The sequence below is a fragment of the Staurois parvus genome, unplaced genomic scaffold (genome assembly GCF_062004578.1).
Source record: "Staurois parvus isolate SC_StPar_1 unplaced genomic scaffold, SC_StPar_1.0 ptg000149l, whole genome shotgun sequence".
In the NCBI taxonomy this organism is placed as follows: Eukaryota; Metazoa; Chordata; class Amphibia; order Anura; family Ranidae; genus Staurois; species Staurois parvus.
Window position 1 is genome coordinate 1,046,253 of NW_028317945.1, and position 24,953 is coordinate 1,071,205.

A 24,953-nucleotide genomic window follows, 5' to 3' on the forward strand; every position below is an offset into this window, starting at 1 on the left:
TTTTTTTTTTTTTTTTTTTTTACCTAAAACACATTGACAGTAACTGATACCAATTTTTTTTAATCCTGACCTTTTGACCCTGTCCTTGACCCAAACACTAACCCTGGCACTGAACTAGATCAAACCTTGATCTAGGTATTTTTTCTTTATTTTTTATTTTAGTTTTTAATATTTATTTTTCTTTTTTTTTTTCTTTTTTCTTTTTTTTTAAAACAAACATTTTTTTTTCTCTATGCCAGGAGTTAGAGAGATACAATGTATCTCTCTTCTCCATTCATAAAGAGAAAAAAAACAAGGGGGCCGGGCTGCACAGTGACTGATCACTATGATAGCCAATCAGAGGCTATCACAGTGATCATATGACCCGGAATCGGGGGTCTCGATCATTAGAACGGGACCCGGGGCTCTCAGTGACACCGTGCTCTATGCGCTGGGAGCGCAGTGCGGTGCGCTCCCAGCACAAAGACAGGTACGCAAATATGCGGCCCCATGAAAAAAAGCCCAGTTCTGTGAGGCTGCATATTTGTGAGACGTCGGCAACAAGGGGTTAATAACGGCATGCAATGCCAAGGTGCAGTTTATAAAGCGAGCAAAATCCTCTCTTGTATTAAAAGAGGTATAGACTCCAGAGAGAGAGATATCATTTTACCCCTGTACAAATCATTAGTAAGACCTCATCTGGAATATGCAGTTCAGTTTTGGGCACCAATTCACAAAAAGAACAGTGGGGAACTGGAGAAAGTATAGAGAAGGGCAACCAAACTGATAAGAGGCATGGAGGAGCTCAGCTATGATGAAAGATTAGTTTAACTGAATTTATTTTCTCTTGAGAAGAGGAGATTAAAGCGGAGTTCCACTCACGCTGTCAAAAATTAAAAGTCAGCAGCTACAAAAACAGCCACTTACCTGTCCCTCGGTGTGTCCCCTGCAGTTCGTTTCAACGACCGTCCTGTGTTCCAGGAGGCCGGCATCTTTAGTGTAGGCACCCGGCTGTGATAGCTTGCGGCTTCACAGCCGGGTACCCACTGCGCATGCATGAGTAGTGCTGCGCTTCGTGAATGGTCCTGTAGTCTTCTGGGACCTGTCACGTGTCCCAAAAAACTACAAGGAGGGAGGACACCTTCCGCTTGATCGGACCGGAAGTAGGAGCGGGTACCTGTCAAATTCGGGTACCCACTTCCCCCCGCCTCCCAAAGGTGCCAATCCTTAATGGGGAGCAGTCCTTAAAGCGGAACTTCTGCTTTTGGGTGGAGCTCCGCTTTAACGGGGGGGGGGTTATGATCAACATGTATAAATCCATCATTGGTTCATATAGTGAACTCAGTGTAGAGTTATTCACCCTGAGGTCATCACAGGGGACAAGGGGGCACTCTTTATGTCTGGAGGAAAAGAAATTTAATCTCCAAACACGGAAAGGTTTCTTCACAGTCAGAGCTGTGAAAATGTGGAATAGACTCCCTCAAGAGCTAGTTCTGGCTATGTCAGTGGATTGCTTTAAAAAAGGCCTGGATTCTTTCTTGGGTACACAGAATATAACTGGATACTAACGTTTATAGGTAAAGTTGGTCCAGGGAATATCCGATTGTCTCTTGGGGGATCAGGAAGGACCTTTTTCCCCTGCAGGAACAATATGCATCATGCTTTTCTTTTTTTTTTTTGCCTTCCTCTAGATCAACTGTGGGTGTAGGATACTTTTTTTTTTAAATGGTTGAACTGGATGGATTTTTGTCTTTTTTCAGCCAGACTAACTATGTAGCATCATACCTTCAGAAAAACTGATGGAAACTAACATGCAGATTTCACTGCAGAGACATCAGTTTACAGGCCCTCCACATATACTGCAATATAAACCCCCCCAAAAAAACACTAAAAACAAAAATGAATACATATAAATTAAATACAAAATATACAGTATCTGAAGTATATTACAATAAATCATAAGTACAGAATCACTAATGAAAAACAATGCTCTTGTTTCTATTACTGTTTATACACATACATTACCCCAACCATAGCTGAATACGGACTTAAATCTAGAGGCAACCCATGAAAAAGGTTTGTAGCTAATAGAGTCATTGAGTCCTGGATAAGTTAAAGCTGTTAAAGAATAAATCCATTTAGTCCCCTCCCCCCCACCCAGTTGATGGGCAAGGACATGTTCAAATGCAAAAAAGTCCATGACATTAAGGTCAAATTTGTGATCTAGACCAGTGGTGGGCAACCTTTTTTTTCAACTGAGCCAAATCTCGCCAAAACCATGATTGAAATTTATTTTGAGAGCCACATTTTTAAAACTGAAAATACATCTCCCATATAGTAATTCATCCCCCATAGTAATTCATCCCCCATATAGTAATTCATCCCCCATAGTGTAATTCATCCCCCATAGTGTAATTCATCCCCCATAGTAATTCATCCCCCATAGTAATTCATCCCCCATATAGTAATTCATCCCCCATATAGTAATTCATCCTCCATATAGTAATTCATCCCCCATAGTAATTCATCCCCCATATAGTAATTCATCCCCCATAGCAATTCATCCCCCGTATAGTATTTCATCCCTCGTATAGTATTTCATCCCCCGTATAGTATTTCATCCCCCGTATAGTATTTCATCCCCCATATAGTATTTCATCCCCCATATAGTATTTCATCCCTCATATAGTATTTCATCCCCCATATAGTAATTCATCCCTCATATAGTATTTCATCCCTCATATAGTATTTCATCCCCCCATATAGTATTTCATCCCTCATATAGTATTTCATCCCCCCATATAGTATTTCATCCCTCATATAGTATTTCATCCCTCATATAGTAATTCATCCCTCATATAGTATTTCATCCCCCCATATAGTAATTCATCCCTCATATAGTATTTCATCCCCCCATATAGTATTTCATCCCCCCATATAGTATTTCATCCCTCATATAGTAATTCATCCCTCATATAGTATTTCATCCCCCCATATAGTATTTCATCCCCCCATATAGTATTTCATCCCCCCATATAGTATTTCATCCCCCCATATAGTATTTCATCCCTCATATAGTAATTCATCCCTCATATAGTATTTCATCCCTCATATAGTATTTCATCCCTCATATAGTATTTCATCCCCCATATAGTATTTCATCCCCCCATATAGTATTTCATCCCCTCATATAGTATTTCATCCCTCATATAGTATTTCATCCCCCCATATAGTATTTCATCCCTCATACAGTAATTCATCCCTCATATAGTAATTCATCCCCCATATAGTATTTCATCCCTCATATAGTATTTCATCCCCCCATATAGTATTTCATCCCTCATATAGTAATTCATCCCCCCATATAGTATTTCATCCCCCCATACAGTATTTCATCCCCCCATATAGTATTTCATCCCTCATATAGTAATTCATCCCTGATATAGTAATTCATCCCCCATATAGTATTTCATCCCCCCATATAGTATTTCATCCCTCATAAAGTAATTCATCCCTCATATAGTATTTCATCCCCCACAGTACTATTCCCCCCCCCCCTTCTAGTAAGCCAAGTCCCCCGTGTCAATTCACTTACCTTTTGCGTTCCTCTCGCTGTCTTCCCGCGCCGTTCGGGTCTTCAGGGCGGACTGTGAGAGGAGCCTAGCTCCCCTCCCCTCACGTTCGGCACGCTGCCCCGCCTACACACATCCTGACAGCCACATCCGCAAGCCGGATTAAAAGGTCCGCGCGGACTTTTGGGGCTGCCAACCGAGAGGAGGCAGGGGAGCGGCCGACCGAGAGGAGGGAGGGGAGCAGGCGCCCGGCACACAGAAGAGCCGCATTAGACTGGGTAAAGAGCCGCATGTGGCTCGCGAGCCGCGGCTTGCCGACCACTGATCTAGACCAACATGTCTAGAGATGGGAGTTTCATTTTGCCTATATAAAATGCCCCACATTTGCATTTCAAAAGGTATGCTGTTCCATCAGATTGGCAAGTGACCCTATTTCTGGGACTCCAGAGTTTATTATTAGGGAGGATGACATTCATGCCTTTCAGAATAAAATGGCAGTAATTGCATCTACCACACAGAAAAGAGCCAAATGTTGAAGCTCCTGAAATGCCAGCTGTAGAATAATGGCTTTGAACTAATGATCACTTAATGATATTGAGCGTTTTGAAGGTAATTTCAGGATAAGGCTGGATGTGTTTGTTAATTTGTTCATCTGAAGTCAAAAGATACCAATATTTTTGATAAATATTCCTGATGATCCTATGGTATCTATTGTATTTAGTAATGATGTGAGTAGTGTTTGGTTTGGATTTTGCTCTAGATTTGTATATTAAAATAGATCTATCTTGTTTTTTGACTCTTATATGCCTTTCTAAGGCATGATCTGCTATATCCTCTGGATAGCAAACGTTCTCGTACGGCCATTGTGTAAACTTGAGATTGTAACTATTGTGTTTTAGACTCTCCAGAAAAACCATCAATCTATTTTTTGTTCCTGCCCAAATCATAGCAATATCATCTATATAACAATGCCTTGACACTCTCTACAATTAGGATCATCCATTTATTCTTTGTTGGAAAAAAGCTAACGCTCCCACCCCCTTAAGTACAGATTTGTGTAAGAGGGAGTGCATCGTTTCCATGTCAACACCCTGTACCTGGAGGTAGTGGGAGCTGTTGAACAGAAAGATATTGTGTGTCAAAATAAATTCCAGGATCTGTAAAACAAACTTGTTATACTCCCAAGAGTCCTGACCTCTTTCCCCTAGTAGGCCACGAATCACTTGAATGCCCGACTAAGACTATGTGGGATGGAGTTGCTTAAGGCCAACATGTAGAAGATATATGAATAGAGGAGTTGTCAACAACAATAATGAGCACTGTGGATGCCAATGAGAGAATATGTTTGTAAATTTTGGATGTTTTTGACATGAATGTGTAATAAATACTATTGTATTTTAACAAGCACTGTTTTGGTTACTGGGGAAAAGCACCTCAAAAATCCTGTTCCTACTTTTATTTTTTTGTTCAAATTCTCAAAAAACTTTTAGAGGTTTCTCTGCGATCACAATGTACAGGTGTTGAACAGGATGGACGTGTGTCTTTACTCAACCTTACCAACAATGCATCTTTTTTCCAGACCTGGGTGTACTGTGTTAGCCATAGAGTGCTTTCTAGTTTTGGAGGTATGGTACCGTCTTTGATGACTCCTTGTGTGAGTAAGCCTATGGAAGTAATGAAGATAACCTGGTATGCCATCTTTAGTCACTGCATCATGAATAAGCCTTTTGGAGGTGGTATAGATAACCTTGTACGTCAGCTTTGGACTTGGCAATGTGATGCTTTCCAGATCCTTGTGTACTGTGTTAGCTGCAGAGTTATCTCAAGGTTCAGAGCTGTGGCAAAGCTTTTCATGTCACCCAGTCTCTGCAGCTTTACTCTGAGTAAGTCTCTGAGGTGAATATATCCTTTGGGTAGTGGCCCCCTGTTTATGGCATTTCTCAGATCTTCATGTACTGCATTACACTTCTAATGCAGTGGCACAACCTTTTTGGCATGACTCGGTGTTGGGAAAACTCAATTTCGTGTCGGCTCCCTCTGTCCAACCATTATACAAAGTACTTTGGGAGTAATGCAATTCAGACACTTAGGTGTGAAGCGCAGAATTTAAAGTCTTTATTATTGTACTTGAGTGTAGATACAGAGATAACACCGAATACTTTGGGCGGTATCCATAATGGCACCAATCAGAATACATTATAGATGTTACAATAAATCACCATATGTTGCGTAATAGAAATCTAGCAAACAAAATAATAAATTCTGCAAACCTTCAAGGCCGGAGACACTCACACAGATATCAACATTCCAGTCCCTAGAGAATGTCCTGTTTATAGGAATAAAAGTTGGGTAATAAGCACAAAGCAACAGTTAGTTAACTATTAACCCTTTCACTCAGTTTCTCACAACTCATTTAATGAGTATGGCTGATTGGGCTGCAGTGATGGCATCACAGCTCTGAATGTTGGGCACCATTTTAAATTTCTTGACGTGTTTTACTGAGGCAACACGTCATCCACTAGGTGACATGTGTATGTGCTCCATTCCCGCCTTTCATCTTGAGAGGAAATGCCTTCCCACTGCCCATCCTCAGCGATTTGGTGATCTCTGACCCCCTACAACCCTCATCAGGTCTGAGTGCTTTGGTGTGTATGTGTGAGGCCTTGCCTCACTTTTGGCCTAGTTGTTTACTATCGATAGGGAACCTACTGATCAATGGCCATTTGCTTCTGTGGACCCTACAGTTCTTCTACTTGCGCCCCCCCCCTCTTAAAATTTCTTTTAATTTGCAAAAATAAGTGCCATAAGATCAGAAGTTACCACCAACGCCAATATACGGACTGTGTCTGTGGCTGGCAGTGGCAGGGTGACAGTTGCAGTGAGGCGAGGATGATGGATCCACACTCTGACAGATCCCAGGCTGGAACTCACCAGGCAATGGGGGGAGATAAAACGCTGTGACAGCAGGCACAGACACACAAGCACACACACACAGACACACACACACAGCGATCCCACACAGTGACAGAGCCGACACAACAAACCGACACAGATCAGCAGACACTAGAAGAGCAGGCTGTGAGATTATGTCATCACTCACTGTCACATTGCACATGTGAAGGATTGCCAACCGGCCGGATCACACAGACATGAGACATTACCTTCCTCTGCAGGTGCAGCTCCACCTCTGCTGATGAATGGGAAAAGAAGGGCTGGAACTCCACAGTGATCAGCAGTTGCCAGCCGACTTGCAGTAAGGGACTGAGTCTGGGAGGAACACAGTAAGGAGCCAGAGCTCAGATGCTAAACTGGTTCTAGACACCCGGTATCTTCCTTTGTCCTTTTTCCTCCCCTCAGCCACCCCCCCCCCCCCCCCCCTCAGCTGAAGGATCATTCATGACGTGGCGGCGTCCCACACAGAGTGCTGGCCTTTGTTGTGCCCCTAGGTGGCTGTGCTCCCTAGACGGCTGCTTAGTTTGCTTAGTGCAGGGGTCAGCAACCTAAACACTCAAAGAGCCATTTGAACCCGTTTCCCACAAAAAAAACAAAACACTGAGCCACAAAACCCTTATGACATCTAAAATGAAGATAACACTGCACATATCATTTTTTTACCTTTCTTCTTCTTACCTTTCTTACCCTTCTTCCTGTGACCCAGCAGAACAGCACTATTTGTTCAGAGTCTGCCTCCTGTTTGAACTTCAGATCTCAAAGCCGTAAAGATGTTTGAAGGTACACCCACACATTTTATCAATAGGGTATTATTGCTCTTGCTATTGGTTCTCTTGGGGATTTCATACTCTCATTTTGGATGTCAGATATAGACCTCTTGGCCTCCAGATTCAGCAACAAACTGGACAAGCTTGTCTCCAGGTGCACAGGTCCTCTGGTAGAAGCAGTGGATGCTCTGGTACCTCAGTTGGTTCAGTAAAATCTGATCTATGCCTCTTCTTCTCTAATACCTGTTCCTTATCTATTCAGCAGAATCAAGATGGGGGGATTTCTAATGATTCTTATAGCTTTGACCTCCAATTTATTCTTCCAAGGTCTACCATTGCATAAGGAAGGCAAACTTCCTTAGCCTTTCACCTCACCTTCTCTTTAAAGGCAAGATTCCACTTTTTCGTGGCACATTATACTAGATCTATGAGTGCTTCTTGTGCTTTTTGACATCAGGTAACTGTTTCCCAGAATTGCAAGGCTGACACTTGGTCTTGTGTTTGCAAGTTCTACCAGGCAGCTTTTTGAGCTACAGGCTGCCCCCTCAATTTACTGTTTTGTCATGTTAGCTTTTTAGTGTTGTAACTGTTGCCAACCTCTAAGTTGTACTGCCTTTGTATGTCCCATTTGTTTCTGAAGACCAGAATCCTGTGTCTCCTTAAAAGAAAAGTATGGCCAAACCTTTTTTTGGCTTCTCTGTTGGATTACAGGAGTACATTTACTAACGTTCTCTGGTGACCCAGAGTCAGCCGATAGCTGGCTCTGCCTTTTAGGGTGCAGCTGAGAACCGGAGCCAACTGTACCTGTCCCCTCCCCAGCTTGAGGCTCCAGCATGTGCCAGAGCAGCAGAGTGTTGGGCAATGACAGGCACTCACTGCTCTCCACTGCAAGCCAACTGATCCCTTAAAGCAGTGGTTCTCAACCTTCCTAATGCCGTGACCCTTTAATACAGTTCCTCATGTTGTGGTGACCCCCAATTAAATTAAATTAAAATTATTTACCCAGTAATTATAATTCATGAGTGTCATTTTCCTCCAATACTGCTGCTTTCAACACAGTAGCTGCTTTTAACAGAGTATCTGCTTTCAACACAGCAGCTGCTTTCTACACAGTAGCTGCTCTTTACACATCGGAAATATGTGTTTTCTGATGGTCTTAGGGGACCCCTGTGAAAGGGTCGTTCGACCCCCAAAGGGGTCACGACCCACAGGTTGAGAACCACTGCCTTAAAGCTAACATTGGAAAGCTACAGCATGAAGGTGAGTATGCATTTTTATTATTTCTTCTAACCCCATAAGTTTTTAATGAAAAAGAAACAAAGAAAACAGTATTTTTGTACTTACTGTAAAATCATTTTCTTTGAGCTTTTTAAGGAATACAAGTCCCACCCTGTAATTGTGACCTATACCCAATACTCCTTTCTGGCCAAGGGCTTTTTTGTTTTCCAGCATTCAAATCCCCCAGTAGGCAGCAGAATAACTTAGTTGTATCTGAATGACTTAATCCTGTGTCTCTAATGATCTCCAGGAAACGTATTTTACAGTAAGTACAAAAATCCTGTTTTTACAAATATAAATACCAGGTGCACACGACATTGGTTGTACAGAGAATTGTGGATGTATGAGCATAGCTCTCTTTGTGAGTTTCAGCTTTGTGTGTAATTTTACTGCAGGCATTGTTGTAAGCATTTTTTGTAGTTAAATTGCAACTATGGTCAGAACAAATAATCATCATTCAATCTGTCAGAAGCAATAAAACAAGTAGTTTTGTTTTTATTACCTGTTGATATTTCTAGTAGATGTTTATATTTTCCACTTCCTGTACCTAGCCAAGTTGTTCAGCAAAAATGGCAGTTACAGGGGTGGGGGTAAACCATATAATACTGGTGGATGTGCTTACAATGTCTAGATTTTATCCAATTGTATTAAACAACTTCTGTTCTTAGTCATTAATTAAGAGAAGTGCTTACAATAATCAGCCTTTATTTGTGTACATTGTAAAACCTTTATCCCAAAAGAAAAACTGTTGCTGTAACTGCTTTTGTAACTGCAGTGTGAGCTGGAAGTTGGCTTCAGTTTGTTACTGTATGCACTAATCTGTTAGTACATCTAACACTCCCCTTCCCTCAGAATGACAGTGCTGCTGTCCAAAGGTACCCCTTTGCTCATTCATCTAGATTGGGGGCACTCTGGTACAGGAGGTGTGTTACTGGCCAGATCACCAGGTGATAACAGGGGAAAAAACTTTAAGGCTCTATGCACACTAGATTGTCCCTTCATTAATTAGAAATTAGTTTTTAAAAATTTCCAACATCACTGACATCACCGGAAGACCCCGCCCCATTGTGACACGACCCAGCATTCCCTGTGTCACTGCTATCACAAGGAGGTGGGGTCTCCCGTTGGCATCATCGGATGGCCCCACCCCTTACTTATTTAAGAGCTGTCAGACAGCTGGAGCCTTTGTCAGGACTGAAGGTTTTTCTCCTTTTTTCGTGATGGCTGTGGCGGCGGGCGGCATGGTTCACAAAGAAACAACACCGGGCGGACATTTTTTTTTTTCATTTTTCATTAAAGGACTTTGTGTTGTGTTTTTATTTACTTTTTACATTTTTTTTGCTGAATGAGTAGGGGTACTATGTTTGGGGGCTGGGACTATGTTAGGGGGTCAGATCCTGGGGGCCCTCTTGTTAAAGAGGGCTTAGAGATTCCAATAAGCCCCCGCCCGCTGACCCCCACAACCACTGGCCAAGGGGACAAGGTGCTTTTTGGGGTAGATGACCCCCCTGCCTCAAAGCACCCCCCTATGTTAAGGGCATGTGGCCTGGTCCGGGGGGGGGCGCTAAGGATCTGGTATGGATGTTGGGGGGGACCCCATGCCTTCTTGAATTTGGCATGGGGTTCCCCTTAACCCTAAAGGCCTGGTACGGATCGGGGGGGGGGGGCCCACTCTGGTTTTTTTTCACATTTATTTTTATTGACGGCAATGTTTTGGACACATAGGATAATATGGAGGGCCGTTTGGAAGGAGTAAAATAACAAACGCCTGATGCCTCTAAAGGTGGCTGCAAAAACGCTCTGTGTGCATGAGGCCTAAAGTTGTTCCACAGTCATTTTCATTTCAGTAAAATTTATGGCATTTGTCAAAGGGGTTTTGTTGAAAAGATTTTGCATCCCATACAAGTCTATTAAATTGAATGGTGCACTTCAAACAGGTTAACTGCAGATCAAATACAGCTATCAATATGATCTTCAAAGCATGCCAAACTTATACCATTGATATACCTTCACACCTTAGCAATTTACTGATGCTATTTTACTGGTAAAATTATAATCCAGAGTCTCCCTATTCCTTTTTTTGGCAGGTGGCTGCATGCTTGCTGCTCTTTATGGAGGAGGAAGATGCTTTCTGGATGATGTGTGCGGTTATAGAAGATCTGGTGCCTGCATCCTATTTCAGCACCACTCTGCTAGGTGTTCAGACAGACCAGAGAGTACTGAGACACCTCATTGTTCAATATCTCCCTCGGCTGGATAAGCTTTTGCAGGAACATGATATTGGTGAGTGACTTTGCATAGCTACATATAAGAATGACAGCTCCTGGTCATTTTCGCTGTTATAGGCATTGTAAGCAGAAACAAGGGCATGTGCTTTTTACCTGCATTATTATCTTCCATTGCTATAATTATCTCTGTATATTGTGAACACATTGCCTTTACTATATGTCTTCTCTTTTAATGACCTGCAGAGCTGTCCCTCATCACTTTGCACTGGTTCCTCACCGCATTTGCCAGTGTAGTGCACATAAAACTGCTGTTACGGATCTGGGATTTATTCTTCTACCAGGGCTCTCTGGTTCTGTTCCAGACCACTTTGGGAATGCTGAAAATTAAGGTATATTTATTTAGTAGAGTTCAATTTCCTCTTTTATATTTAATATTTAAAAATGTAGGTAAAAAGCTGCTATGCCACCTATGCTTATTTATCCAGAGTTGGAGCACTCTAATACAGGAGGTGTGTTACTGGCCTGGTCGCTAGGTGAAAACAGAGGGGGAAAAGCCTAAAAAAAGAAAACTAATGCAGCCACCACATCTAATGATTCATAAGCTACAATAAATTATTTTTTTTGTTTTAGGTTTAATACCGCTGTAAAGTTCAGCAAGGGCAGCAAAATTAAAGTGATTGTAAATGCTCTTTTTTATTAATACACTGTCTTTGTTCGGTGGCCCACACTCACACAAATGTCATATTGAGACACAGCAGTCTATGCAGGCACTGTGTCTGAATTGACATGAATATAAACGCCAGCACAGGGTTGCAAAGAACACCTGTACATCCTAGTACGGGTAATCACGCCCTTGCAGTGATGCATCCTATGTGAATGAGGCCTAAAGGTTAACTTTTATTTAGTCGTTTGTCAAAGGGCTCGTTCACACTAGTGATTGAGTGGTGGTAAAACCCCGCTGTTGAGCTGCGTTTTTACCATCCCCCAACAGAGGCAAAGGCCAGAGGTGTACAGTGGATATAAAATGTCTACACAACCCTGTTAAGGTCAGGTTTCTGTGATGTAAAAAAAAGAGACAAAGATAAAACATTTCAGAACTTTTTCCAGCTTTAATGTAACCTATAAACTGTACAACTCAGTTCAACAACAAACTGATATCTTTTAGGTGGAGGGAAGTAAAAATATAAAACTAAAATAATATGGTTGCATAAGTGTGCACACCCTTAAACTAATATTTTGTTGAAGCACCTTTTGATTTTATTACAGCACTCAGTCTTTTTGGGTATGAGTCTATCAGCATGGCACATCTTGACTTGGAAATATTTGCCCACTTTTCCTTGCAAACAAACTCCAAATCTGTCAGATTGCGAGGGCATCTCCTGTGCATAGCCCTCTTCAGTTCACCCCACAGATTTCCGATCGGATTCAGGTCTGGGCTATGGCTGGCCCATTTCAAAACTTTAATCTTCTTCTGGTGAAGCCATTCCTTTGTTGATTTGGATGTATGCTTTGGGTCATTGTCATGCTGAAAGATGAAGTTCCTCTTCATGTTCAGCTTTCTAGCAGAAGCCTGAAGGTTTTGTGCCAATATTGACTGGTATTTGGAACTGTTCATAATTCTCTCTACCTTGACTAAGGCTCCAGTTCCAGCTGAAGAAAAACAGCCCCAAAGCATGATGCTGCCTCCACCATGCTTCACTGTGGGTATGGTGTTGTTTTGGTGATGTGCAGTGTTGTTTTTGCGCCAAATGTATCTTTTGGAATTATGGCCAAAAAGTTCAACCTTGGTTTCATCAGACCATAACACATTTTCCCACATACTTTTGGGAGACTTCAGATGTGTTTTTGCAAAATTTGGCTAGGATGTTTTTCTTCGTAAGAAAAGGCTTCCGTCATGCCACTCTACCCCATAGCCCAGACATATGAAGAATACGGGAGATTATTGTCACATGTACCACACAGCCAGTACTTGCCAGATATTCCTGCAGCTCCTTTAATGTTGCTGTAGGCCTCTTGGCAGCCTCCCAGACAAGTTTTCTTCTTGTCTTTTCATCAACTTTGGAGGGATGTCCAGTTCTTGGTAATGTCACTGTTATGCCATATTTTTCCACTTGACGATGACTGTCTTCACTGTGTTCCATGGTATATCTAATGCCTTGTACCCTTCTCTTGACTGATACCTTTTAACAATGAGATTCCTGTGATGCTTTGGAAGCTCTCTGCATACCATGGCTTTTGCTGTAGGATGCGAGTAAGAAAATGTCAGGAAAGACCCACTAGAACAGCTGAACTTTATTTGGGGTTAATCAGAGGCACTTTAAATGATGGCAGGTGCGTACTGACTCCTATTTAACATGATTTGGAATGTGATTGCTTAATTTTGAACACTGCTACATCTCCAGTTATAAGAGGGTGTGCACACTTATGCAATCACATTATTTTAGTTTTTCATGTTTACGTCCCCCCCCCCCCCCAAAAAAAAAGAATTCCGTTTGTTTTTCAATTGAGTTGTACAGTTTATAGGTGGAAAAAGTTCTGAAATTATTTATCTTTTTCCAATTTTTTTTCATCACAGAAACCTGACATTTTAACAGGGGTGTGTAGACGTTTTATATCCACTATATGCATGCTGCATTGGTGATGCTTTGCCTTGCAGACACAGCAGGAATTATATCCCTAGTTGTTTTTGGTGGACGTAGTGCCACTCTGGAACAGCCCAACAGCCGCATGCAATGCACATGGTTGTAGTGCAATATTGTGGGTTTCAAGGAGTTAAAGTAGGCTGTAAGGAGGTGATGCACCTCCTCACTACCTGTCAAATGCTCTCTAAAGAGCAATCTGAACATGGATCACGGTTCAGAGAGCAAAGCTAGTGTGGACTCAAAAAAAAAACTAGCACATACATAATGTGTGCCATGCATGCCTTGCAGCGTGCCAAGGAATATTGGCATACAGCAAGAATGCACAGGCATGGCTCGGAGATCTCTATGAAGGTGTTTCCTTCATAGGTAAAGTGCAGGGCTCTGTGGGGTGGGACTTGAAAGGCAGGCAGTGATCTGAGAACAGGGCTTGGGGGTGGGGTGGGGGGTGAGGCTTGCAGGGGTGGAACTTGGGAGGGCAGGGCTATAGATCTAAGAGTGAGATAAATTGGGCCGGATTTATATATTCAATCCTGCCCAGAATTAGTGCTGATTACGTGATCTGCAAAGTCAGAAGGACTACAAGTAGGAGTATACTGACTCTGCCTCTGCAGGAAGTATCTATGTGAGGATTAGAGTCTCTCAGCAGGAAGTTATGCTGTTCCACAGGACAGGCAGCCCGACTAAAGGGAGAATATCAAGGAATCTGTAAACATGTCAGCAATATGCTGTAAAGGTACAGTCTATGCTTGTGTTTATCATTGCATTTTATGTACATTTCGAGTTGGAATTCTGCTTTAAACAAAGTACAGCTATGTACTGTAGTATGACTAGATCTCTTACTGCTTGTAGGAAGAAGAGCTCATCCAATCTGAAAACTCTGCCTCAATCTTTAACACTCTATCAGACATTCCATCCCAAATAGAAGAGCCAGATGTATTACTACGAGAGGCCATGATGATTGCAGGAACACTTACAGAAGTCATGATTGAAGCCCAGCGACGCAAACATCTAGCTTATCTCATTGCAGACCAGGGTCAACTGCTCAACTCCACTGCTGCTGTCACCAACCTTTCCAAAGTAAGTATTCTGTGTAAGGATTAGTTATAAGGTATAGTCTTGTGTGTATATTTACTTCTACATAATAATGAAAATCTCAGTACATAGACAAATTGTGAAGATGTGAATGTGTATTATAATGAGTCCATGTTTTATTTGTAGATCCTCTCTAGTCCATTCATACATAAAGTTATACTTTTATTTCAAGTATTCATATATGTAGTGTTAACTGATGACTATTAATATTTGTAGCATACCTTTACATACACAAACCAGAAATACTATCTGTCACATTCACGTTCAAGTTTTTATTTCTTGCTGATACATTTCAAGCAGTATCTCAGCCTCTTACCCAGGATAAAGCCCCATGAAAAGTTATTAATTATTTTAGTGTGGCAGAGAATCAGTGTTAAGTCATGAGCAGCAAAAGTGCTGAAGAGTTGCTGAGTCCCCTATAATAAAACAAGTATGTATTAAATGTTTTTTCATCCTTTTTGTCTGGTCAGATCATGAGAAGACAGAGTCAGAGAAGGAAGTCTGGCATCACAACGCTTTTGTTTGGTAAGCAATTCACTCATTTGACATGCTCCTAGTTTGTGTTAAATCTTTAAAGCTATAAGTTACAGGATTTTCTTATGTATATTACTGAGGGTTTTTTTTTGTAAGCAAATTTTACTTGAGGATCCAGTGTTTTAATTAGCCAAAGATGCATTAGCTAAGTGAATGCTGTATTTAGAAAAGAAAATGGCATTCACTAATCATTCATTAGGGCAGGGGTTAAAATTTAGAGTCCAGACCACTAGCCGGTCACAAAACTTACTCGCCACCAGTTGCCCCACCCAACCTTGCCCAGGTCTGCCCCCAACCACGCCCCCTTAAAGCTTATGAAATTACATTTTTCTTTAGAATAAATAGTCCGAAATATAAAACTGTACACAGTAATATATATCCCAGCTCCCCTGTACTCCATTATAGTGATATGACATGTATACAGTAATCATAGTAATGTATATGCCAGCTCCCCTGTACCCCATTATAGTGATATGACATGTATAGAGTAATCATTACTGTATACATGTCATCACTATAATGGAGTACAGGGAAGCTGCGATATACATTACTGTATACATGTCATATCACTATAATGGAGTACAGGGGAGCTGGGATATACATTGCTGAGTAATGTATATCCCATCTCCCCTGTACTCCATTATAGTGATAGGACATGCGAGCAGCTTTTTCAATCCCTGTATTAGAGGACACAGAAGCATATTCAAAGGCATGTGGTTATGCAGCTACCACCAGGAGATTGGACACTGGCAACCATCAGAGCTGCTGGGATCACCCAACATAACTCCTTCCACTCCTAGCATTCCTCAGTTTTTTGCTAGTGTCCTACAGGTTTTGGGATTGGCTGGTGCTCATCATAGCCTTGGAGGCTATACCCAGACTCTGGTGAAAAAGACCCAGGCTTTTTTCACTGGGCTCTGCTGAAGGTACCTTCCAAGCATTTAGCTTACCATGTGCTAGCTGCAGAATGCTATACAGGTCCAGGACCATGCTGCACCTGTCTAGTGAAAACTGGTCCCTGAAGATACCTACAAGCAGAGCAATACAAAGCAGTGTGCAGGAGCTGACGGGAGAGAGCTGCATTGTTTACATACAGACCTCTCTCTCGTCAGTGATACTCCGGCGATCGCTAGGTGCCAGCGGGGACCCGGTGTTCGATAGCTGAGCCCGCCAATGGCGCACGCACCCCCTCCCGGAAATGCAAAATCGTGTGTGTGTGTATATATATATATACATATATATATATATATATATATATATATATATATATATATATATATATATACAGTGGGGATTGAAAGTTTGGGCACCCCAGCTAAAAATTTGTATTAATGTGCATAAAGAAGCCAAGGAAAGATGGAAAAATCTCCAAAAGGCATCAAATTACAGATTAGACATTCTTATAATATGTCAACAAAAGTTAGATTTTATTTCCATCATTTACACTTTCAAAATAACAGAAAACAAAAAATGGTGTCTGCTAAAGTTTGGGCATGCACTGCCCCCTTTGCAAAGCTGAGACATGCCAGTGTCCTGGATTGTTCTCAATCATCGTCTGGGAAGACCAGGTGATGTCAATCTCAAAGGTTTTAAATGCCCAGACTCTTGCCCCAACAATCAGCACCATGGGTTCTTCTAAGCAGTTGTCTAGAAAACTGAAAATAGTTGACGCTCACAAAGCTGGAGAAGGCTATAAGAAGATAGCAAAGCGTTTTCAGATGTCAATATCCTCTGTTCGGAATGTAATTAAGAAATGGCAGTCATCAGGAACACTGGAAGTTAAAACAAGTTCTGTGGACCGATGAGGTTAAAATTGAACTTTTTGGCCGGAATGAGCAAAGGTACGTTTGGAGAAGAAGGGGCACAGAATTTAATGAAAAGAACCTCTGTCCAACTGTTAAGCATGGGGTTGGATCAATCATGCTTTGGGGTTGTGTTGCAGCCAGTGGCACAGGGAACATCTCACGTGTAGAAGGAAAAATGGATACAATAAAATTTCAGCACATTTTGGATGGTAACTTGATGCCATCTGTGAAAAAGCTGAAGTTAAAGAGAGGATGGCTTCTACAAATGTATAATGATCCTAAACACACCTCGAAATCCACGTGGGATTACATCAAGAGGCGAAAAACTGAAGGTTTTGCCATGGCCTTCACAATCTCCTGACCTCAACATAATTGAAAATCTATGGATAGACCTTAAAAGAGCAGTGCGTGACAGACAGCTCAGAAATCTCAAAGAACTGGAAGACTTTTGTAAGGAAGAATGGGCAAAGATACCTCAAACAAGAATTGAAAGACTCTTGGCTGGCTACAAAAAGCGTTTACAAGTTGTGATACTTGCCAAAGGGGGCAGTACAAGATATTAACTCTGCAGGGTGCCCAAACTTTTGCAGACGCCATTTTTTGTTTTCTGTTATTTTGAAAGTGTAAATGATAGAAATAAAATCTAACTTTTGTTGACATATTATAAGAATGTCTAATCTGTAATCGGATGCCTTTTGGAGATTTTTCCATCTTTCCTTGGCTTCTTTATGCACATTAATACAATTTTTTAGCTGGGGTGCCCAAACTTTCGATCCCCACTGTATATATATAATTTTGCGCAGCCCTGCTGCCCTGTGGCAGTATTTGTGCTATAAGGCGGCGGGAAAGCAGTTAATCTTTCTTTATTGCTGAGCTCCTCCATGCCTCTTATCAATTTGGTTGCCCTTCTCTGTACTTTCCCCAGTTCCCCTTTTTGTGAATTGGTGCCAAAGACTGAACTGTATATGCAAGATGAGGTCTTACTAATGATTTTTACAGGGGTATACCTCTTTTAATACAAGAGAGGATTTTGTTCGTTTTAGAAACTGCAGCTTGGCATTGCATGCCATTATTAAGCTTATGATCTACCAAAACTCCCAGATCTTTCTCCACCATTGATTCCCCCAGTTGTACTCCCCCCTAGTATGTATAATGCATGCATAACCTTACATTTATCAACATTAAACCTCATTTGCCACATAGTTGCCCAATTAAACAGTGCATTGAGGTCGCTTGTAAGTTGGAGACATCCTGTAAGGACACATGTCAACGTTGCAAAATTGTGCTTAGGCATTTAGATTTGTTTTACCCTTAGGCGCTAAAGGGTTAAGCTTGTGATCTACCAGAACTCCCAGATCCTTCTCCACCATTGATTCCCCCAGTTGTACTCCCCCCTAGTATGTATGATGCATGCATAACCTTACATTTATCAACATTAAAACTCATGTGCCACATAGTTGCCCAATTAAACAGTGCATTGAGGTCGGCTTTTAAGTTGGAGACATCCTGTAAGGACACATGTGAACGTTGCAAATTTGGCTTAGGCATTTAGATTTGTTTACCCTTACCTTTAGAATCGACTGCTTTGCAATGCATGCTATTATTATTTTTATGACCTACCAGTACACACATATCCTTCTCTACTGTTCACCCCCTTAGCTGTTCTCCTCCTAGAATCTATGATGCATGCATGTTTTGACACCAAGTGCATAACTTTACATTTAACATCATTTGTCAGATAGTTGCCCAATGAAATAGGTTGGCTTATACAGTCTACACACCCCTGTTAAAATGTCAGGTTTCTGTGGTGTAAAAAAATAATACAAAGATAAATCATTTCAGAACTTTGTCCACCTTTAATGTGATCTATAAACTGTACAACTCAGTTGAAAAATAAACTGAAATCTTTTAGGGGTGGGGGGAGGTAAACATAAAAATTTAACATAATGTGGTTGCATAAGTGTACACACCCTCTTACAACTGGATATGTAACTCTGTTCAAAATTAAGCAATCACATTCCAAATCACGTTAAATAAGAGTCAGTACACACCTCCCATCTTTTAAAGTGCCTCTGATTAACCCCAAATAAAGTTCAGCTGTTTTAGTAGTCTTTCCTGACATTTTCTTAGTCACACTGTAGGTTGGAGACATCCTGTAAAGACATTTTTCCACTGCATAGCTTGATGTCATCTGCAAACACTGAAATGGCACTTTTTAATCCCAAACTCTATATCATTTATAAAAAGGTTTAACAGCAAAGGTCCCAACACTGAACCTTGGGGTACACCACTAATAATCTTAGACCAATTTATTTTAGGAATCCTTAATTGCTACGCTCTGAATTAGGTATTTGCACCAGTTCTCTATCCAGTTACAAATTTAATTTTGTAAGCCTGTAGATTTTATTATGCATATTAGCTGCATGTGAGGTACTGTCAAACGCTTTTGCAAAATCCAAGTACACTGTATCCACAGCCATTCCTTTTGTTTTTGCTTATTTCCTCATAAAAAGAAATAAGATTTGTTTGACAACTTTGGTCTTTCTTGAACTCTTAAGTGTCCTCCCAACTATAGAAGTTAAACTAACAAGTCTGTAGTTACTTGGTAAAGATTTTAATCACTTTTTTAAAATATATGCCCGACATTGTAATTACTCCAGTCTAGTGGCACTACGCCAGTCATTAAAGAGTCTCTAAAAATTAAAGACAATGGGGTTGATTTACTAAAGGGAAATAGACTGTGCACTGAAATTGCAGTTGCTCTAGATATGAGGAGAACATACAAGAAAAATGTTTTGCTTGCATATGATTGGATGAAAGAAATTAGCAGAGCTTCGCCTCATTTCAGTGCTTCCCCTCGGATAAAAAGCAACTGCACTTGCAGTGCACAGTACATATACCTTTAGTAAATCAACCCCAATGGCTTAGAAATAACAGAGCTCAACTATTTGCAGACCTGTGGGTGTAAGCCATCTGGTCCAGTTGCTTTATTCATCTTTATTTTGTGTAAATTTCTAGCCCAGCTCTGGAGTCAGAGAAATCCTTCCTCCCTTTGGTCTGGAAGATTTCCACAACCAATGCCAGACTGACAGGCTGGATAGATATCCTTGACACCCTATTGGTGTCTCCCGATCAATATTCTGGGTCTACAGGCTATTTGGTTGTTTGTTCAGTGCTGCACCTGTCAACTGCAGGTTCATCCGATCTGGACAACGTTATGGCTGTGGCTTACATCAACCATCGAGGACGGATCAGAAATCTCACAGCTCTAAGGAAAGCTAAACAGATTCTGGCTTGAGTGGAATTTCACATTTCTGCCTTGTCAGCTTTGCACATTCCAGGTGTTAAACAAATCGGACTTCTCTGTGTCTGGACTCTGGGAAATGATCCCTTCACCCTTAAGTTTTTCAAGAACTCTGACACAGGTAGGGGTGGTTGGACGTGGAATTCTTGGCTTCCAAATTCGACAACAAACTATTCAAGGTGGTCTCCAGATCCAGGGTTCCTCTGGCCTTTTCTCAGTGGATGCCCTGACTCCTCCTCTGCAATTTCTTTTTAGCTTGCTTTGGAAAATTGATGTGGAGGGCATCCCAGTGTTTCTCAAAGCACTGAACTGGCCAAGGTGGATGTGGTACTTGGTTCTTGTCAGACTCCTGGTAGATTCCCAGTGTGCTTTTCCATGTCAGCTAGATCTCCTGTCCGAAGGACCAGTTTTCAATCCTGTTTTAGAGCGGTTGGCTTTGACAGCCTGACATCCAAGGACTTAAAATATAAGCGTCTATCCGAGAAATCCCTTTGTTTCTTAAAGCTAGGAAATTCACCTCTTACCGGGTCTACCATCATAGCTGGAAAGCATATTTCGCATGATGCAAGCCTAGGAAATGAAATCTTAGAAAGTTCTTTGTGGGATGAATCTTCCCTTTTCACCAGTCTGGACCGGATCAGATTCTGGCCCTGAGCACTATCAACAGTCCTATGTCAGCGCTGGCTTTTCTTTTTCAAAGATCATTTGCCTCTCACTTCCTAGTGAAGATATTTAAGGGTATCACTCATGCTATCCCCCTGTTCATTCTCCAGTGCCTCTGTTGGATCTCAGGTTTTGTCAACTCTTCAGGGGGTTTCCCTTCAAACCTGTCAGGAACGTTTCCTTGTCTGCTCTTAATCGCAAAGTAGCCTTTTTGGTTGCCTTCAGCTCAGCGAGGCTAGTTTCTGAGTTGGCTCTCTTTACTTGAAAGGTTCCTTTTCTTGTGTTACACAAGGACAAGGTTGTATTTTTACCTAAGGTAGTTTAATCTTTTCACCTCTTTGATTCCAGTTTTGGTAGCATGGTTCTTCAAGTGGCTCACAATTATGGGTAATTGTAGGTATTTTAATATTTTTGTTTGCTGTATTTGCCCACCCCTCAGTTAAACTGCTTTGGGAACATCCCTACATTTGTGAATATTATCCTGTGTCCCCTAATGAACACTTAGGAAAACAGGGTTTTGTAAAATCATATTTTTGGAGTTCGTTTTGGGACATAGATCCCACCCTCTGCTTTTGTGATCCACTCTTTCTATTTTTTGCTCCACAATTGAGGCATGGTGGGAGTTGGAGGGGTTATGTTCTACTGTCTGAACAGCTCTGATTGGTTGCCAGTGTTCAATCTCGTGAAGGTAGCTGTACACAGTGCCTTGAAAAAGTATTCATACCCCTTGAAATTTTCCACATTTTGTCATGTTACAACCAAAAAACGTAATTGTATTTTATTGGGATTTTATAGACCAACACAAAGTGGCACATAATTGTGAAGTGCAAGTAAAATGATAAATAGTTTTTAACATTTTTTTAAGAAAAGTAAGTCAAAACTGTGTGTCACACTTGCAGTGCCATTCACTATTAATGACACCCTAAACTAGGCAAGCAACCACGTGGTTAAACAAATGCTCAAAAAGATACGTTTCTTTGCAATGTTTATCATCAAAATGCGTGGGCTGTCCTATGTGGGAAAATGTGCTACATAGTGTTAATGGAGGATTAAGATTCAAATGGATGCATATGGAACAAACATTTTTGTTTTGTTTTGTTCATTCTTATATCAAGTTTTATGTGATTGGAATGGTTACATTTATTTCTTGGTCATACCTCCAATCAGATGCCTGTATGTTTATTTTCAATACTGTATCCTCCTATGGGCATTATAAGCTATCAATATTTAGAGGCAAAATGTCATTCATTAAAATTAAATTGTATGATGAAAGGTAACTGATGATTGATGACCTTAAACAAGAATATATGTTCACCAGCAGGTGATTTTTTTTTAGCATCATACAAACTACATCATGGTGTCGTGTGTATGTTTAATAAAAATTCTAGAATCAAATTTTGAAAAGGGCTTGTGGGGGTGACTTATCCAACATGAACAATAAATAATGAGTAGATTAGTTCTAACAGACATTGTCAATATTTGCCTAAGTACATCTCTTCTTGAGTACATCATCTTCTTCTTAAGTACAGGATACTTAAACGCGGTACTTCAACTAAGGCACAACTGCAAACTGCATGAATCCACTTCAGACTGACTGCAAGTGACCCTGTATTTCTCCATTCAGCTCTTTATTTCCCAATCTGCTTCCAACTCTCTCCAAATGTAACATGTAACCTGTAACATGCTCTCTCTACCTTCCCTGCTTCCACCAAAACACTATTTAATTCATTTTTTAAATTCAAAGCAAACTTCATTAATCCATGTCTCCATGCTTTATTTTGCTGTGAAACAGTGGCCATCCTGAGTAAGGGCAGATGATTAATCTAGCATGTATTTCCTAGAATCCATCTGCCTTTAGCTCAGACATGCAGGTAGGTCGGTGTGTTTAGCTGAGAAAACCCCCTGCTCCCCTCCTGAAGACTCCTGGGATGTATGACATAATTTGCCTAGGCATGGAAGCAGTGGGTAACTGAAGAAATAAAAAAAAAAAAAGTTTAAAACCAGTAAATATTGATTTAAAAAAATAAATATAATATAACTTTCTAACTATTTACTAATGCTAGCAGCATAAGGATTAAAAATAGTCAGTGTTGTTTGAGAGAGTGAAGTTCAGCTTCTTTTCACCCCTCTTCTCCACACTAGAGCACATATATATCACCATTGCTCCTACCCTCTCCCTATAACTGCACTCATCACCTCCTGCTACTTATAAATCCACACACTGTCATAATCACTAGGATACTGGGGCATATGCCATCATATAACTCTCGCTCCTGTCTTTCCTCCCTCACACTTTTTCTTCTGGTGATTTGTTTCCTCTATTCCTAGCTCTCTGCATCTAATTTTTACTTTCACACCCTTCATCCTTCTTTCTGCGGCAGCAGCCTCAATCTAAACAATCTAAGTTCTATTCCCCTGCTTCCATGAACCATCAAAAACTTGCCCTGATCCAGTGGACAAAAGGGAGATGGAGCCAGATTCCTTTTATCCTCACAAAAGACTTTTAAGGTTCTCCCCATACCTCCCTCTCTACCCTCTCCCATTTTGAAGCTCACTTTCTTTACTTTCTCCAATTTCTTTAAGCATTGATTTGATCTATTAGCCTTCTAGTACCTTTGTCACACTTCTCTGATAACTTTTCTACCTGGCTTACCCTGTTTTCTCTTTTCCTGAAATACCTGCTATCATCCTTGGTGACTTTAACATCCCTGGTAATGTTAAACCCCTGCTACCTCTCAGCTCCTCAGCTTAACCTCTTCTCTTGGCCTAATGCAGTGGACACACATTTCTATTCAATCTGATGGCAACACACTTGACCCTGTATTTTACGCACCTGTGCACATTCTCCTACACCCCATTTCCTCTCTATGATTGCAACCTTATCAGTTTCAATATCTCCTTATCTTTTACCTCCTATCCCTCCAACCAACAGACAGTTACCCTTAGAAATCTGATCTTTACCACTTTAACACCTCCTCTCTACTCTCCAGCAGACTACCTTTATGGGAACATCTCTTTCCTGTCCTGCCCTGACCTTGCTTTTTCTGTCTACAACAGTGTGCTCTAATCCTCCTTGGACACGCCTGCTCCAATCACTACACACGAAATTAGGCCATGACCTCTAAAACATTGGGAAACAGACAATACTAGAAGTCTCAAAAACCATAGTTGCTCTCATTAGCAACTGTGATTTTAAAATCCAGATCTTTGTAAGATTTTGCCCTCTATAAAAATCTCCAAAAAATATAGTTCCTAACTCCATGTTGCCAAACAGTACTATTTCATCACTCTCATTAACACTACTTTACCTTTTAACACTATTAACTCTATGCTACCTTTAACTCTCTACTTTGTCCTGCACTGCCTTCATCAACTAGTTCATTCACTGCCCAGGAGATCAACAATAATTTCAAAAACAAGATTGATGCAATTTGTGATGAAACCTTAAATGTCTTTACTGTCTAGCTACCTCCCCCATCTAACATACCACATCTACCACCGCATAAATTATTTCTTCCTTTGACCTTTGGTATTACAGAGGTTTTTGCTATACTTTTATCTGATACCCACTTAATCACCTACCCCTTGGACCAGGTTCTCTCACAACTGTGATTACCCTTTTGCTCTATTATACTCTCTTTTACCAACATTCTCTCTACCCAAATCCTCTGAAATATATACTGGTTACCACGTTTACCGCCAAACTCCTAGAATGCCTAATTTACAACTCCTCACTCTTGACAACCTTCTCAACCGATTTCAGTCTGGCTTTTACCCACAACACTCAACAGAAACTGCCCTCCTAAAACTTACTGATAACTTACTAACTGCTAAAATCAATGTACTCATACTCTTAGAACTTTTTCTTGCGTTTGATACGGTTAAGCAATTGCATCTAAAAAACTCCACTCTCTTGGCCTTCTTCCTGGTTGTTCTTCTACCTATCTCAACGCACCTTCACTGTCACCTAAAACTATCTTCTTCTCTCCTCTTCCTCTTTCCGTAGGGGTCCCCCAAGACTCTGTTCTTGGGCTCCTTTTATTCTGTATCTCTTCATCCTCTCTGGGTCAGTGAATGACCTCCAACAATCACTCTCTCTACTTCTCAGCTCACCCCTTCTGTCTCCTCACGCATTAC

The 24,953-nt window shown here is 41.0% G+C and overlaps 1 protein-coding gene across 5 annotated transcripts in view; it reads left to right on the forward strand.

The window, feature by feature from the left end:
- Positions 1–24,953, forward strand: part of SGSM3 (small G protein signaling modulator 3) — a 247,573-nt gene that overhangs the window by 91,116 nt on the left and 131,504 nt on the right. For all 5 annotated transcript variants that reach the window (XM_089674219.1, XM_089674222.1, XM_089674223.1 and 2 more), the window contains exons 8-11: positions 10,636–10,831; positions 11,020–11,165; positions 14,268–14,495; positions 14,981–15,035. In XM_089674219.1, coding sequence (XP_089530345.1) covers positions 10,636–10,831; positions 11,020–11,165; positions 14,268–14,495; positions 14,981–15,035 — 625 coding nt within the window. The remainder of the gene's footprint in view (positions 1–10,635; positions 10,832–11,019; positions 11,166–14,267; positions 14,496–14,980; positions 15,036–24,953) is intronic.